Source organism: Hydractinia symbiolongicarpus, chromosome 3, assembly GCF_029227915.1.
Source record: "Hydractinia symbiolongicarpus strain clone_291-10 chromosome 3, HSymV2.1, whole genome shotgun sequence".
In the NCBI taxonomy this organism is placed as follows: Eukaryota; Metazoa; Cnidaria; class Hydrozoa; order Anthoathecata; family Hydractiniidae; genus Hydractinia; species Hydractinia symbiolongicarpus.
Genome location: NC_079877.1, coordinates 24977667 through 24995802, shown reverse-complemented (window position 1 = coordinate 24995802; position 18136 = coordinate 24977667). Strand labels below are relative to the sequence as shown.

Below are 18136 nucleotides of genomic sequence, written 5' to 3'. Positions count from 1 at the left end.
CATCATAACCTAGTATGGTCCTGCACTTGCGGGGGTTGTCATGGATGTGAGATCTGACGGCTGTCACATCCCTCTCGTGGTATTTGCAGAAGACGATAGCGGGGCCACCGTCCCCGTTTGGAGGAGCTCATAGGCCTCGTTCTTGCTACACTCCTCGCACGCTTTTTTAACCTCTATGCAGGCCTTACACCGGGCTTTGACGCAATTGTCTTGGCATTTGTGCGTGCATCGGGGTCCCCCGATGCATACAGCTATATTTCAGGGCTTAAGCGCAGGGACTTGTTCGGGACATAGCGCATCGATACGCCTGGTATACTCACGGCGTCTTTCGAAATGTCAATCTCATCTTCATAGTACATGTTGCGGGTCTTGTCGACAGCCTCGACAAAGGGTACTACGTCAGCCAAGTTGTACCCGGCTAATCAATCCGTCATTGTGACGCAGCCCCTCTTGTAGAACTCATTTTGGAACGCCTGGTAATCTTCAGGAAGGCCTCATGTTCGACAGGGCCGGCATGGTTCAGCTTGTCATAGCTTGACAGCCACTCGTACGGGAACACGAGCTTTTCAAGATTGCAATCCAATGACTTACACCAGCCTGCGTAACTCATTCCAGGCGCGAGAAAGTTTTTAATATCTATGAATTTGAACTTTGAAGTGGTGAGGAACATGTAGTCGTTATCCTTCTTGGCAACTTTGATCTTGTCCTCGTCATCATCCGCAATTCGTTCGACAAAGTACCGCTTGATCAGGTTGATGTCATGCTTACCACTGTTAAAACCTATCACCGTCACTTGGTTCACCCACTCATTCCAAGCTTTTTGGGTTTGATCTGGAAGCATATCAAAATAATCGGGCTTGGGGTGCAGCCTTTCGACTTCTTCTATAATGCGGGCCTGCCTCAGCTCTAATTGCTCGACAAATTTCCGCACCAGCACATTGGGGATTTCATGCATGATGAACGTGGGATGTTCTTGGAGACTATCGTGAATAGCCACACTCACGGGGATATGCTTTGAAAGGTATGCTAGATCGGCCGTTTGCTGCTGGTGTAATGGTGCCAGGAGAGCTTCAAAGTCAAAGACGATGACGTGGGAGTAGGGTGGAAAAACTTTCAGACACAATTTTTTATTTTAGCGGCAAAATTTCCGGACATAAATTTATAGAGTCAAAAAATGCATAAGTCTTTTAAACAAATTTTAACCAAATTTAAAAAGTAATGATGACGGGAAATGACACAAAGAGAAGGCAAAAAGCATTTATAGTGTACATATATTCAATAATGGTCTAAACAAGGGTCTTCAGGATCCAACCGTAGCCCTTTTAACTTCGGATAACTCGAACCTCCAAGGGACCGAGGAAAATATTTCGACTTAACCAATGTTTGAGTTAAACGAAGCTCCCGTTAAGTGGGATGTAGTCTAAAATGAGGTTATAGTTCGAGTTAAAGCAATTTTTTCAAGAGGTTGGGAGACAGTTACCGAGAATAAGTCATGTAAGTCCCTTGTAAATTGAATTTTCGTTTAGAGACAACGTTATCTATCTATATTACACCAAGATTTAATAAGTACTAAAAAAAAATTAAAATCTGACATTTATCTAGTTTTTGATTTCCTTTTCTCGAGAAAAAAATTCGAGTTATCCGAAGAAATTAGCTTCAAGGAGAAAAAAATGGGTGGAGTTAACGAATATCCGAGTTAACCAGAGTTTTTTATAAGGAAGTATTTACAAAAGTTGAAAGGACCAAAGAAAATGTTAAGAAATAATAAAAGTTCGAGTTATCCGGTGTTCCAGTTACCAGGAGCTAACTCTTAATTTTAATTTAGGTCAATAATGTATTGAAAATTAAAAATTGATATTTAAGGGTGGGAGTTAAAGCAATTTGTATTGGTGTCGGTGTTAGAGAAAAAAAAAGCATAAATATTTTGAGGTAAAATTTCTTATTACATTTCAGTATGTTGCTTACAAACGATTTAATACTATTCTTCCAGATCGGTACATATAAACGTGATGCAAAAAGAATAGCAGATTCAGTTAGAAAATGTTCAGAACAGGGACAAAGATCAAGAAAATCACTCAGAACAATGAAAAAAGGATTTTCTGGCAAAGAAAAATAGACTTAAAAGGAAAAACTTATCCTAGCGGATTTTAGATTATTTTTTTTTCTATTTTTCATATTTTGTTGATTTTCTCAAAACGATATTTTTGACCGACATAAACAAAATATCTCAAGATGTTCTCATCTGTTTGCCTTCAAATTTTTAGCAGTTGCCTAATATGTGTAAACCCAATCAACTTGAAATTGGGTGAATCACTTGGTCTTTATAATCTGAATCTCTGGTGAAAATTTCAAGTCTGTGCCTTTTTGTAAAGTGAAGATATTTTGTTTGAAGCTGAGCTATGTTTTTTCCAATTTTTTGCTGACACAGCATTAGGAAATTTTCAAAAATTTTTTTTTTTAATTTTTAGCTTTTTTTGATGATGTTTAATCATTTAAGTGTGAAAGATGCTAAAATAAATCGTTGTTCATACATTTGAACTTTTTCTATATGTTCCACCTTATTAAATTGGGAAGGAAAGTGGTGAGGAGGGGGTCAAATAACAACAATAGAAGGTTGGAGAAGATCAAAAATTAACAATTAAGTGGGCGAGGAGTGATTATGTGAGTACTCGTCAAAAGTATAGATGGTATTGTTTTCTTGTTATTGAATTACTTTTACTTCCTCTTAATTGTCCCTCTCCTCTTTGAGCTATTTTGCGAAAAATTCTACATTAACCTTTTATTTTTTCAACTTTTGTCAACTTTTTCTTTTTGTCAACTTTTTTCAACTGTGTCCTACGAGAATGGAAATTTTTCCCTCTCTGAGCACCGACATGGGAGTAGTCGTGTGTTCGAATCTTATCTTGGTAACTATTTTTACTTTTTTTTTTGTTTTATTTTTAAAAAGATAAGATAAGTGTTCAAAAGCGTTATTTAACTAACTTGTAAATTAAAGGTGTTTCCACCAAATTTTTCAAAAGTGAATGTAGGCAAAATTAAGGTCTCCTCAAATGCCTGGAAAGTAGTCTGCGAAAAATAAAATTTCCACAACAAAACTTAAGAGGAAACGAAGACGCTCCACCATATATTAATAATAACAAGAACGAAATTCTTTTTGCTACGCTAATGACACGCCAACGTAGAGAAATATGGTTTCGGAAACACTCCGAAAGAACGTAAATTTTCCGATTCCGTTTGTTGTTAATTGTCTCCGCGCGAAAAGTGCACAGGATTTTTTGTGACAATTCTGGTAATAATTTTTTTTAACTGCAGCTATTTTTTTCGAACAATAAAAATTTACTCATACATTATTTTTTATTTTTTTATTTTGCTTTTTCTCACTGAGTGACTTTCTTATTCCCCGTTTTTTTTTTTTTTTTTGTTTTTTTTTTGGGGGGGGGGAGTACTGAATTATTGAATTTCGCAAATTTTAGGTGGGGCTTGTGGTTTTTCTTCTTTCTGTCAGTCAGTTTACCCCGGACTGACCCATCAAAAATTGAGTATTCGAGGAATTTTCCATTCAAAAAGATCTCACAAATCAATTTTGAAAAATAACTGCGTAGTGCGTAACAAATATTATTGCCTATCTGATTAGCAAAATGTCGTGTCTAACTTCGTAACAAAAATCACAATTTAATAGACAGCTTCTTGTAAACTTTATTCGCGAGGTTGTTTACGCATATCATACGTCTTGTTCTATTTTTTTAACTAACTGCTAAATTGAAGATTTGATTCAATTTAGCACAATTTTTTTCGAAATTCTTTTTCAACTTCCATTAGATCGTATCTACAAAATCCTTTTTGATGAAATGAGGTTTTAACAGTCCAATGACTTTTTATTGAATTCTCTCTGACGCATCATTGGAAGTGTTTCGCCGGGCAGTGGAATATTTCAATCGACTGGGTTTATTTTTCTTAATTTCCTCCATGTTCCGTGTATTTTGAGTACGCAATTTGTAGGGGACCTTCAAAAGATATATAAATCAATAAATAAAAATTGATTAACATAAAGTATAAATTAATAAATTATCCTAAAATGTTTATTGCATGTACACACTAAACACAATGAAATAAATAAGTGAAGAGAATGTACAAATATTACTTTCAAACAAAATATACTACTGAGATTTAGCTTAGACTAACAAAGGTGCCATGTTGTGAAAGAGTTAAAAAACAAATAATTCTTCTCTATTTTGAGTATTATATAGTTTAGCAGATTTTTTTTATCGGTTTGTTAGAAGAAAGAGTTAATTATTTTAAAAGCAACCCACTCTTCTTTCTCGAAGTTTATTCACTTTTTAAATTGATAATCTTTTTTATATGTTGTAACAGCACAAAAGACAATTTCCTATAACGAGGAACGAAAAAAAAGGGAAGCTGGTCGTCTTTAAGTTAAAAGATCTTTACATGGTGATTTTTTCTTGCGGTCACACAACCAATGGTTTAGAGTGAACACAGTACGTATGATAGTGTTACAAGCAATTGTATTTTGTATTTAAGGATGACTCACCAATCGAAACATCCATCCTAAATCAGACGTTAAAGAGAATGGAAATGGTTAAGTTCTTTGGCGTTTAAATATTTGATCACGTGAAAATGTTTTCAAAAACATGAAGGTGTTGTAAAATGATTCGAGGTTCGAACATTCTATATGTGAGTACTTGTGAGTGCTTGTAATTCAAGGATTGACTACATGATATTTCCTTAATTTTGACGGTCAGGGGTTGAGGTATATCAATGTCAGTACATTTTTTTACTTGCGGGTCGTCACTTATTTTTTCCACCAATTTAAGAAATTGTACATCTTCCCAGCTTTTTTATATCTTAACACAGTACAATATGTTCTTTGCCAATACAATCTGCAAATTCTGTCTGATTTACTTTGTGTGTTCGAACCTATATTTCTCGTGCTTAGAAGGGTCCCTTCACTAACTTTGAAATGTTAATACATGATGATTTTTATCAGCAAAAACAGGCAAGTCATACTAACGAAAATCAAATACTATTCACTTTAAGATCCGTTGTGATCATTTGACATTTTAAAACTACTTGTGAAAGCAAAATTTTGAAGTTGGAATGCAAAAAATGGATAATTGCTGGTACCGCAATTATCCTATTTATTGTATTCCAACTTATTATGGTATGTATTGTATGTAACCCGAACCCTAACTGTAACTAAAATTTTTGATGTACTTCTAAAGTTTACTTAAAGTGGAAATTCGTACGCTTTGCAAGGCCTATGTTGCGATTACAGCTTACTGTTTCTCCTTCATATGTTTTCCATGGAGCCGCCGTTATGCTAGTTTGTTATAAAAACAAAATATTCTGGAATCTACAATAGGCGCATAAATATCGATCAAAACGGACGTTAAAATTGCTCATAAATTTCAAAGGATGGCGTTTGCTTCATACTGCGACATGTCTACTGTAGATGGTTCGGCAAGTACAATAAGTTAAATAAAAAAGATTGAAAATTAGCACAAATTGAAAAAAATTTAACATAAAATTCATTAACATTTTTGCCAATAAGTATTGTTTACTTCATTCAAGCAGAAAAATAATATCAATTTGTTAATTTCATTTTAAAATTGGAATTAAAATAGACAACAATAAATACTATTGAATATATTGTTTCGGTTTGTCTGTTCAGTATTCATTTTATTGTTGAAGGTTTATCATTTCTTGAACATGATAGCTTAGTAGGCAATGTTTCCGGAGATCCTGTTAAAGCAATCATTTATATAATTACACAGGTTCGAAATTTATAAGATTTAACCAATTAGGAACGAGCTTTTAATTACAGTTAATTATATAGTAATTAACATTTTCAGGACCTAAATGGAAATAACTATTTTTCTGTAGGACTGGTAACCAAATCTCAAAAAGTTGATACGAGATGCTGTTTATCACGTTCTACACCGTTGATAGTTTCTTTTATCTTCCTAGACGCTGTCAATGATTTTCTTCCTATCCCAGTTGAACTGATGACTTCTACCCAAGCTCTGCTCCGCAATTTCTTTTTTTTTCACATTTCCATTTCTCACTGCGCGCATAGGTTCTTAAACTCCCCCTCCCTGCTTGAAATTCCTTTTTATTTTGCCTATATATAATACATCACAATCTTTACAGGGAATTTCGTAAATAATATTGCTTTGATTCTCCAGTTAAATTATGTCTTTTAGTTTTGACAAAGTGCTTCGTAGTGTATCCTTAGAGTTACAAATGCATTTGATCTTGTACTGCTCAAAAAATTGACGAAGAATTTCGCTGATACCTAGCACAAGGAGTAGAAATGTTGATAGAATGATACCAAGGATTTTCTTCCTATCCCAGTTGAACTGATGACTTCTACTCAAGCTCTGCTCCGCAATTTCTTTTTTTTTCACATTTCCATTTCTCACTCACTCACAAAAATTGACGAAGAATTTCGCTGATACCCAAGTCCCAAGTTTTCACATGAAGCGCGGACGCCATTTTTAAGGAATTGTTTGTCAATTATTGCACAATCAGCAGTTCCTAAGAATTCTGATTTGGCATATTGTATATTTTGGTATATTTGTACTCGCTGTCAAACAAAAGAAAATTATGATATAATAGGCCTAAGTATTCTTGCGGCGTTCTATATTTTAGGTGCATGCCTTTAAGAGGAACCTATGTATAAAAGAAAACAGTTGGAAAGTGTAAAACATAATTATTGGTTCAAGGGGAACGAAAAAAAGTGTAGTGGGTCCTTCCCTGCAATAAAATATTTCTACAATTTAAAGATTGTCAATTTTTGTTATTATTGTTGCAAGTGGTAATCACATTAAGAGGCATAAAAAAACAAACGAAATTACCATATCTCTTGTTTTTTAATAGATATTGCTTTTTTTTACAGAGTAGGATATATAAGAGTAGCTAGTTAAGAATTTCCAGGGAAAGGCTTTTTTCGTCCCAACACCTTTAAATTGATTGCCCAAACCTCTGCCTAATTAGTGCTAACATTTCATTGTTATCATTTTATGAAGATAAATAGAAAAAAAAAACACTCTAGACTGAACAAAGAATTAAGGAAAACTTATTGCATATTTAACCAGCAGAATCAATATCAAAGTATTTCTTTCCTTTAAACCAAGAAAATGATATTGCTTCTTTATTATTATTGGAAGATTGGCCATAAAATATTTATAACACTGCTGCCACAGATTTGCCCTCAAGATCGCATCCCAGTATCGTGCTCTGGTTTCTTAAAAAGGTGACTTAAAGATATGTTTTTGAAAATATTTTTATGAAAAAAATGATGCGAAATAAAAACATTAATATTTCCAATTACCTGGAAAGTAACACTCCGGAAAAATTCGAGTAGATGCTTAAGTAGGTGTTAGATATTAGAAAACGAATATAATTTCAATTGTAAATCTGAATATCTCAATTTAACTTTCTTTTTAAAAGAAGTATACAAAGATGTGATAATCCACTCGATCATTGATATTCAGGTGAGGCGGTGAATGTGATTTTAAAAAGGCGAATATATAAACGTTTGAGGAGAGATTTAAATGGATTGAGAATATAAATTATCAGAGTGAAACATTTTAATAATTTTAATAAACAAGGTGAAAACAATTTTTATTTCAACTTCTTCTTTTTCTTTTATACGCTTTTTTAAAAATAGTGCTTTTTTCATTTCAGGATAAATATTCTTAACTTTCGGCTAGAAATTATCCAGATATATTTATAAAATCTTCTTAACACATTAAACCGTGGAAAATCTAAGAAATTGGTGCAAACTAGCGTTAAACACTGCTAAGGTGCTGCTTGTAAAGCGGACTAATTCAACTGATATTTTGGAGGAAAATACTTAAATAAAATTTGTTCCTTGATTACATTCCATTCAGGATGCGAAAAAAAATCTGTTATTGATATTCATTACTTTTTTGGCTTTAATGAATATTTATTTTTTTCTTGCTACTCACCACTTCTATTCCATTTTTAGAACAACACTAAATATCAAAGCATGGGAACAACGCCATGTAATCACAAACAAAGAAGTGATAGTGTAAATGGGAAACTGTATGAGCTTGAAGATATGGATATTATGATAGAGAATAACAAAAAGAGCTCTGACGAAGGTAAGAAAACTAACATTTGCAGGGCGCCGTAAAAATGTACTTCATGCAAAGATTACGACAAGAAACACTCAGCCGATTTTAAAATTATGGGAAGGTTTCGATGTCTTGAACTTTAAAATTTGTATTCAAATATCTTAATAAAGATGGATACAATGCTTTAATGATTTGGGTAGTTAGTTTTAATAAACATAGACGCTCTCACAGAGTTTTTTCATCCATCATAAAAGCACGTACACATAACCTTTTAAATGAAGAAATATTTTTGGTCAATTTAAAGTGTTTGAGCATACAGGTTTGACACAAAAACGTGGAAGAGACAATTAGTTTTAATAAAAAATGTCGTTATTATGGAAGATTGTTCTTCATATAGCGCCTGCACAACAAATTTTTAGTTGGCTTTTTGCCAGGAACCTCGATTTTTTAAAATTTTCTCTAGATAACGAATGCGGCGATAAAAGCTTTACGCCAAAGCCAATTGTATAAAGCAAAGATTAACATCTAATCCTAATCTCTCTTAAGCGTAAGAAAACCTGATGAGAATGCTAGTAACAAGGTCTTGTTATTTCAGGATACCTATTTGTTGACAAGAACAATATCAGCAGTGAGGATGATAATTTATGGCATGAAGTTCAGTTATCAAGAAAACTTCTAATTCAAAAGAAAATAGACGAATACGTCAACTCGTTTACTGTTCACGGTTTAACGAAGGTAATGACTGGCTCTAAAGTAGAATCAATATTTTGGGCAACAATGCTGTTAGGAGGAATTATCTTATCTATAGTTATTGTGCATGGATTAGTTTCAAAGTTTTTAAAATTTGGTATATACACAGAAATTCGTTCTCAAATCACAGATCATAATTATTTTCCGAGTGTAACTTTCTGTGAAAACCGTTTGCTTATTGATACCTATTTCGCATACTGTGGGGTTCCTGCCAGAAAAAAGCATGCCCTGCACAATGTTACCTGTAATCAACCATATGAGATACGATCCCCTAATATCACTTCAAAAGATGATAGGTTCTGGTCCAATGGAGTTTACAACATCACGAGGTGTGTTAGTTGGGGTGGAAAACAATGCGCCAACAGTAACTATTTCAAATCGTTAAGTCATTTTAACCACTCATGCATAACTTGGAACTATAATGGAGACATGCATGATATATACAGCCACGTGGAAATCGATTTCACCTTTAAATCGCCGGATACGTTAGATATGCCACCGGAAATATTAGCCGTTCCTCATGATCCACTGATACATGAAGTTGACGTCACAAAGAAGATTGACTTAGAACCGGATAAACATTTTGATATTAAGCTGGATAAAACAGTCATCAAGCGTCTGCCATACCCATTCCCTTCAAATTGCTCCAATTCAAAATCAGGGGATATATTTCCAGGAAAATACACAAGACGATCTTGCATCGAATCACAAAACTACATTGGGATGTTTAAGAAATGCGGAGATACGTTAGATTATGTAAAACAGTTCATTCCCGAAGATATCAAGAAAACATACGGCAGGAATACAACCATTGAGGAAGCTGAACAATGTATTTGGTTTTATGGACAAGAAGAAGCTAAAAAGAACAGAGAATGTGCATTTCCATGCGAGGATTTAGATTTAGGAGTAATGGCAACCTATCACAAGAGGAAAGGCAAAAGAAAGAATAACAGTAGTCCTATGTATCATATTAGTATTCAGTTCCAACGTGTAGACACATATAAAATCATGGAAGAGAAAGAGTTATATTCATGGGATCAAATGGCATGTGAAATTGGAGGTTTGATAGGACTTGTGATAGGTGCATCAGTGATATCATTAGTTGAAATTTTGGCTTACATATTTTTGGTTGTCGTTAATAAGTGTTTATAATGCGTGTACTTATGACAGTTATCATAAGTTCGTGTGTTTTTATAATAAAATGGCTTTTTGATAAATTATTACTTTGGCTTCTGCTTGTCCACGCGGTAGAGGTTAAATTTAAGGAAGCTGAAAAGGATCATTCCCCAAAAATATTTTTTTTAGATTGAGAAATATATTTCAAATCCGAAAATTCTTTCTTAAAATGATAGCACATTGCTTTGAAATTGGCAGCTTTAGATGTAAGAAAACATGTACACACATTGTACTTACTGGTTTTTGTTCTATGCTTTAGCCGGTAGCACTTTAAAATGGGCTCCTTTTTTGCGGCTATTTTTACCACAGATATCAGCGAACAACCTTAAGATAATCTAAGAGCCCACTACCAATCTTATTAATGGGCGCTTAATTAACTGGGTTGTTAGTGTAGCACTGGGCGCTAATTGAGATATTTTAAAATATATATTTTTGACGATTTCTGGGTTTGTTTGTTTGTTTACACTGTCAGCGAGAAGCATAAAATTTGGCGTTGACTTTAATTATCATCTTTTGCGATAACAGATTTGTTGCACTAAGACTCTGATAGTTTAATTAAGGAGCCGAGAAAAAAACCTTTTATTTCGAGGCAACCCTTGTTACCAAAAAATGTATTAAAAGCTGTGTTTTTTTTTAAAAAAAATATGAAAACATACCAAGTTATATCCACTACCCTGGCTAGTTCAAATATGTGTCCAGTCCAATACCAGGGTGCGTGCAGATTTTCATTGGGCGGTTAGTCAGGCACTAAAAAAATTGAAAACTTTGAAACAGTTTCGGCTGTCTCTAGATGAGTTGTGATCATAACTTAAGAAAAGAAAACTTTTTCATTTTTGACTTGCTAATTATATGCATAAAAGAATCAAAAAAACTTTTCTAATGAAGTGGATTTTCATCAAATGGTTTGGCCCTTAGTTTGGGAGGTTTTGCAGTAACAATGTTTTTCGTATGTCTGACACTAAGTTTTAAATTCACTCATCCCGAATTTTAGCGCTTTGAGCTACTGCTAGCCGAGACGTTTCAAACTAATTGAGCTCCCAATGATTCGCTTAGACTTGAAGTTTTCACCAACCTGTGCTGTTACTTCATCTTCTTTTTCTAGAAAATTAATTATTTTCCCGACTATTTGTCAATGTTTTAATATAACTGTCCAATAAATGTAACTCAGTCACGTTTTTCAACCTCGTGAAGTACATCTTTAAGCTCACTTCTTAACACATCTTGAGCAAGTTGCTTCTTTTTTAAAATTGAAGCTGACATTTTATAAATATAGTGTAATCTCTCTATTTCGAACTCACAAGGGACCAAAAAATTTGCTCGAGATAGAGAAAGTTCGAGATAAAGAAAGGAAAATACCTTAGGCGGACAACAAAAAGACCAAAACTTTAGTTCGAGATAGAGGGAAGTTCGAGATAGAGTAGTCGAAATAGAGAGATTCCACTCAAACTAATAAATTGTAATATAAACCTAGAAGGCTTTATATCTGTAAACGGTTGGAAATAACTGGCCTTATTTACTGCGTGGGTAACTAGGGACTATTGAGGACAAAATTGAATAAGTTCCGCAAAGCTGGGTCATACCATCCGGTTCGCACAACAGGGTTAGTGATGCCATCGAACTACCTTTAAATCCCAATATCTCTTTAACCGTTTGTCAAAAGTACATCATAATCGCCTTTTTATGTCACAAACAACATCTCCCTTTTTATACAGAAGCTTCGGAACCTTATGCTATGAATACTATAAACTTAGAGTTTGTTCGAAAGACATTACTTGACTTGTTGTAACGGAACACTGAATAATTACTTGAAAAAAATAGATAGGGAATTCTTTTACGGAGCATAAAAGGCGAGTCATTCGGGTCAAGTTCTAAAAATCAGCCGTGAAAGAGCGACAGGCAGCAGGACGATTTTCTTAGCCTAATTAGAAGAGTGTATGGCTTAAAAAGATTTTTTTCTGTAGACCATCATAGTCTAAATTACAGTTGTCCTGGATTGAGTGAGGAGCTGTCATATTTGTGTAAAAAATGTACAATGTCACCGAGAATGTAGAATACTTATTATCACAAATCTGTTTCAAAAACAGGAAAAACTAGTCCACATTTTTTCTCTTTCCTCTCCCGAATCTGCTCTTTCGCCTTTTGGCGACAGGCGTAAGGATTAAAACAAGCTAGTTAAACAATAGTTTTTGTACTGGTTAATCTTAACCAGTGTAAACATTAAAATACTCAATTAAATATTTTCTCCGTTAACATTTTTGTCTTTGTTATATCCCACACGTAGGAAGAGTATCTCCTAAATTATTTTGAATAATGCAGGTAACTCCTAGGTAGAAAAACAATAAAGAACATTCGTCATTTGGATATTGATGACGTAACCTGTTAATACATAAAATATTTTTTTCAGAAATTTGTTTAGTCGTTGCTTCTATTGTGCAGAGCCTAAAATGGTGACCAAGAAAATGTATGGGATCATGTACTTTCGACAAACGGTTGAAGTAATTTGAAGTTTAAAGTTTTTTAATGACAACTCTCCCATTCCGAAAAGAATTCAAAGACACAGCTTTGAAAAACTTACCCAATTTAGTCCCAGGTTGCTCTAAGTTAGCTGCGCAGTGAAAAATAACTGACGTCACCACCTCGCGTCTAAGTTATTTGGTCTTAAAGTTTAAAGCGCATTGTAATGGTTTCATTAATGTTATTAAAGTCGTGCCGCAACGTATAACTTTTTCGGTAACATGAAAAGAAATGAACACATATCTCGAAATTGCCCCTCACAAACACTGACACACTGTGTTATTACAGGCGATAGGCGATAGAAACCCCATATATACGATTTTCATTAAATATGCGCCCCATTCGAATGGGCGCTTCAACATACAGCCAACAATATAATTTCTGTATTTAAAACAAAAAAATATTATCACAAAATACTTTTCAATATATAACCACGCCTACAGAATGGCAATATCATATTTATTTGTTCCTAGTTTTAAATGTCTATAAAATTGAAATAAAACACGTCTGAATGCTAAAAAACTAAAGCATTGTAAATGCTTATATTGCTTTCTGGGCAGCTATAAATCTCTAGAACCGAGGTTCAAAATAAGCAGCTGGCAGGTGTTGATGAAATGGTATTTATTTGCATCGTCGTAACTATAATGTAACTGGAACACTGACGCTGAGAAAGATACTGTGTGTATTATTATTGCGGAGAAACCGAAACGGATTTAAATTATCAAAGCAAAATACTAACTTTATGCGGACAAAAAATCCACAATCAGGCATAAACATTCGTGTAATGTTAGCACGAGATTACCTTCTGAACCACATTTAAAGAAATAAAAAAAAAACACTCGATATCGAGGAACAAACTTGTGATAAATAACGGAATATATCTTTAATAATTTATCAGATTGTTCATCACATTAAGCTTTGGTTTAAGTTTGCTATGATTTGCAGATGGAACTTTTGCATGTTTTTTCGAAGTTGATGAAGAAATTTAGAACGTGAGTTCTCAATTTACTTCGACGTAAAGAAATTATTGAAATATTATTATTCTTCATAGAGGAAAAGTAAAATAATATTGGTCTGCAAGTATATTGTATTGGATAAAAAAATCAAACTCTGCCTGTCTTTTAGTATAGCTTGTTCGTGTGTTACTTTTATCGATTTTTGTGATTTTTGAAGTTTGTTTCTCTGCTTCTTTATGATAGCATAAATTTAAGAAGAAGATAAACGAATATAAACCTGAAAATTTTTTTATATAACCTTTAGTTGTTAATGCATTGCCATTTTTGATTTACACCAACTGGTATTGATATATGTTCACAACAATTCGTTACTCATAAACCGTACACATAATGCCTGTTAACTTTGTAGTAAGACATATTTTATTGTCAAATTGTGTTTTTTTTCTTCTAAAAATAGGATTCTCAAGTATTATTGATTAATATAGCTGCTTGATTCATGCAGTTAAAGTAGACAGGATTTCCTTACAAATTCCTCCATGGTGAATTATAGATGGCTCTTTGCACTATGCAAAGAGAGGGTGAAAGATTTATCTCTTCCTACTGAAGTCTAAAGCTAGGTTTTTGAGAAAAAGATTTTAAAGCTTTTAATAACTTTTTTGAAAGTTTCAATTCTTTACTTATTTCTTCTTCTTTTCTCTCTGTCACACCTTTCACCTGCAATAAAAGAAGAAAAAACTTCGAGTGCGAGAAAATTTTATCAATACGCGGAAAATGGAATTGTAGGTGAGAATTTTGCCACAGATCAAAGATCTATTTTTTCAGAATTGGCTGATGCTTTTTTTTGTAGTTTTTGTATTTATATTAGATATATTGTATTTTAAACCGTCATAGTTTTGTCTCATGACAGAATTTTTAAAAGTGGGGTAAAACAACGAGGTCTGAAAAAGTTATATTTTATGCAGTCGTAAACAAAATATGAATCGAGTTTTTCTGTCTGAGAAAAACGAATATAAAGATCGACTAGGTATTGCATCTACTATTCTTACAAACAACTAAAACGGACTTCAGCACTGAAAGTACTTGCAGCCGACAAGGTTCAAATTCAGTTTGCCCCTAATTCGCAAGACATAACTAGTACAGGGTATAATGTATTTAAAAATCGTGTTACTTTAGTTTTTCGGAATATAAAACGATTTAGTAATTTTCATTTTATAGCTACTCGATTCGTACAGGTTATAAATTTAAACAAAGAATTTTCGTTACAATTCATTGTGTACAATAACTTCTTGCTTATGTAAAAGGGATGAGTGTCTACCTTTCCCATTTATTAATTTAATCAAAATAAATTGGAAGTCACTACTCTTTCAATAGTGGCTTCGTCATCCAAATCTAAGAAACCCATCTCCTAAATGTGTATAAAAACATTTACTATTAATGTAGAATATTATTTATGTAGATTCCTGAAAATAAAGCACGTAACATCTCTTCAGAGATGGGCACAGTTCCGTATACCCAAAAACATAATGGGACAAATGTGAATGGGAATACATACGAGCTTGAAATGGTGGAGATGATGATAGACGAAGATGAGAAAAACATCACTGACGAAGGTAAAGTTTACAATGTTGATTTATAAATTAACCTAAATGAAATAATGAAATTACTAAGGGAATTAGGAAGATTTTTTTATATGACTTCCTTTGGAAGATGTATCAGAGCAAGATGATTGGTTACTGAGAAAGCTATAGCTTTCTCGCATAAAGGTATTCCATTTTCAAAGTTAAAAATTTTGTTCTTGAATGGATATAAATAAAGTTATTCATTCTGTTTTCAAGGCGTCGTGATGGTAGAATCTGTCGACGAGAGTGAGGATGACAATTTATGGCACGAGGTTCAAATGTCGAAAAAACTAGTTATTCAAAAGAAAATTGACGAATACGTCAACTCGTTTACTGTTCACGGTTTAACGAAGGTAATGACTGGCTCTAAAGTAGAATCAATATTTTGGGCAATAATGTTGTTAGGAGGAATTATCTTATCTATAGTTATTGTGCATGGATTAGTTTCAAAGTTTTTAAAATTTGGTATATACACAGAAATTCGTTCTCAAATAACAGATCAAAATTATTTTCCAAGTGTAACTTTTTGTGAGAATCGTTTACTAATTGACTCATATTTTTCATACTGTGGTGTTCGCCCGAGATCAAAACATGCTCGAAGTAACGTGACATGCAAACATGAACATAGAATGCCATATAGAAAAATTAAAAGCGATAACTATAAGTACTGGTATAACGGACTTTTTAATATCACAAGATGTGTGAGTTGGGGCGGGAAAAGGTGCGCGAGTAGCAAATACTTTAAATCCTTAAGGTATTTTAATCATTCATGCATAACTTGGAATTACGAAGGAACGATGCATGACATTTATAGCCACTTTGAAATTGATTTTACATTCACGCCTCCAGCGTATCTTGATTCACCTGTTGAAATTATGGCCGTGCCACATGATCCGGAAATATATGAAATTGATGTAACGAGTAAAGTTGATCTCGCACCTCACAAACAATATGACATTAAGCTTGACAAGACAGTGATTAAACGCCTTCCAGCGCCATATCCATCAAATTGCAGTAGCAAAAAGACTGGTGATATATTTCCAGGAACGTACACTAGACGATCTTGTATTGAATCGCAAAACTATATTAAAATGTTTAAAGAATGTGGAGATACATTCGATTACATCAGGCAATTTATGCCTAAAGACATTGTGCGCCGGTACCAAAGTAATATGACTATTAGACAGACAGAAATGTGTATATGGCATTTTGGACAAGAAGAGGCAATGAAAAGTAGGGATTGTCCATTTCCTTGTGAAGATTTAGATTTAGGGATATTAACAGCGGTTCATGAAAAAAATTCAAGGAGGAGGAAAGTCAACAAGTATGTGTATCATGTAAGCATACAATACCAGCGCGTGGACACGTATAAAATCATGGAAGAGAAAGAGTTATATTCATGGGATCAAATGGCATGTGAAATTGGTGGACTAATAGGACTTGTAATAGGTGCGTCAATTATATCATTAGTTGAGATATTTGCTTATATTTTTCTACTTATGTTCAAAAGATTTGTGTAGCGTTAATTATATATATATGTGTGTTTTTAAAAAAATGCTTGTTTTTTGGTTTGCATTTTGTATTCCATATTTGTAACTTGTCTCTAAAATCATTTCACTTTAAATATACATATTTTACCCTTTAATACTAAGACCATTTTTTCCCACATGCAATGAAGACCTGTCTATGATGTCTATGAAAATAATCTACGGAGCTTTTGTTGTGGCTCGTTTTTTTTCTCCAGTTAAAACGTGGAAGTCGCCAAATACAGTGTGGTCTTCTTGGTGAAACATAGTAAAAAAATTTAAACGGTCTATCTTATTCAATGTTAAATGCAGCTTGGAATCTACACCTAGATATTACAGTAATAAAAAGTTGGAAGAAAGTCTAAGGCTTATTGACTTAGGGAGCGGTATTTTATGTACCATTTCAAGCGTCAGTCTCCATTTTTGACATTGACATAGAGCATCTTTGTGCATTACTAACATATTACCTGTAACTGGCCGGGATTTAAATTTTAGTCCCAGAACTGGGAGCCCAAAACTACCCCCTACACTACGTTCTATTCAAAAACACCTAAAATCCGATGATAAGGTTGATAAAAGTAAATTAAAGTTCATCCCTAGAATGTTTTGATTGTTTTTTCTATGTCCTTAAATTCCTGGAAACAAGATATATAACGTTTCATACAGTTGTGAAACACCTGTCAGCATATTTTAAAGGTAGGTAGATTCTTCCATCTATAATCTAGTAAATATAAATCTCAAGAAGAAGAATACTAGGAACTTTATGTTCCAACACTTGGGACGAGTGTTGGAGCTCCGAGGATTTCTTGGCATCTTCAGAATGTTTTGTAGTACTGTGTACCAAACTACATAAATAAATGGGTGACATGTAGCAAAAAGAAAATACCAGCTAGAAGAGTCCCATTTTGTTGCATTCGGCTTTGTAGCATGGCTTTTCCCGTCGTTGCTGGTAATTAATGAGGGGTGTAGGATATGTATGTCAGAGGTCGTTTAATTTTGATTGGCTAATATATTATAAACTAATTTGAATTATCAAGATACTACAGTCAACTCTTTAAATAGCAGACTACTTAGTTGTAATCACTATATGTCTGCTAAAAACAGGTTTCTATAAGCTCTGGTACACAAACCTTGATTCAGGTTTGCTTAAAGAAATTGTAACTGAATTCTTGACTGAAACGGTTACTATCGTTTAATACTTAATTAGTGTTCATGTAATGATAAACATAGCCCATAAATAGTTGATAAGTGTGAATTTTTTTCATCAACTCAATAGCTGGGCGTACTACACAACATGTGCTGTAAATCTTACCGTGATTTTTTTCTTTATGGCTAGTGTGGCAGTGTATGATATAACTTCTCTGTAAATTGCAGACAAATGGAATGACGTACCACTCAACATCTATCGTCCCGGAGGACGAAGACAAAGAAGCAGAGGATACTCATTCTTCCACAGTTGCAACAGTTCCAAGCAC

At 33.6% G+C, this 18136-nt stretch overlaps 1 protein-coding gene across 1 annotated transcript; it reads left to right on the top strand.

Moving 5' to 3' along the window:
• Nucleotides 1-14491: 14491 nt before the first annotated feature.
• LOC130636984 (acid-sensing ion channel 5-like) lies at nucleotides 14492-16655 on the top strand. Its single transcript, XM_057446839.1, has 5 exons — nucleotides 14492-14540; nucleotides 14585-14664; nucleotides 14888-14929; nucleotides 14973-15126; nucleotides 15352-16655. Exons 1-5 carry the CDS (start codon nucleotides 14492-14494, stop codon nucleotides 16653-16655), a joined length of 1629 nt encoding a protein of 542 aa, XP_057302822.1.
• The last annotated feature ends 1481 nt before the right edge of the window (nucleotides 16656-18136 follow it).

What these genes read in the sequence shown, in the direction of transcription:
- LOC130636984 (XM_057446839.1), top strand. Translation starts at nt 14,492, where the DNA reads ATGAATCGAGTTTTTCTGTCTGAGAAAAACGAATATAAAGATCGACTA. An exon ending in TAACTAGTACAGGGTATAAT is followed by an intron (nt 14,665 to 14,887) that starts GTATTTAAAAAT and finishes CTCTTTCAATAG; the next exon opens with TGGCTTCGTCATCCAAATCT. An exon ending in GAAAAACATCACTGACGAAG is followed by an intron (nt 15,127 to 15,351) that starts GTAAAGTTTACA and finishes TCTGTTTTCAAG; the next exon opens with GCGTCGTGATGGTAGAATCT.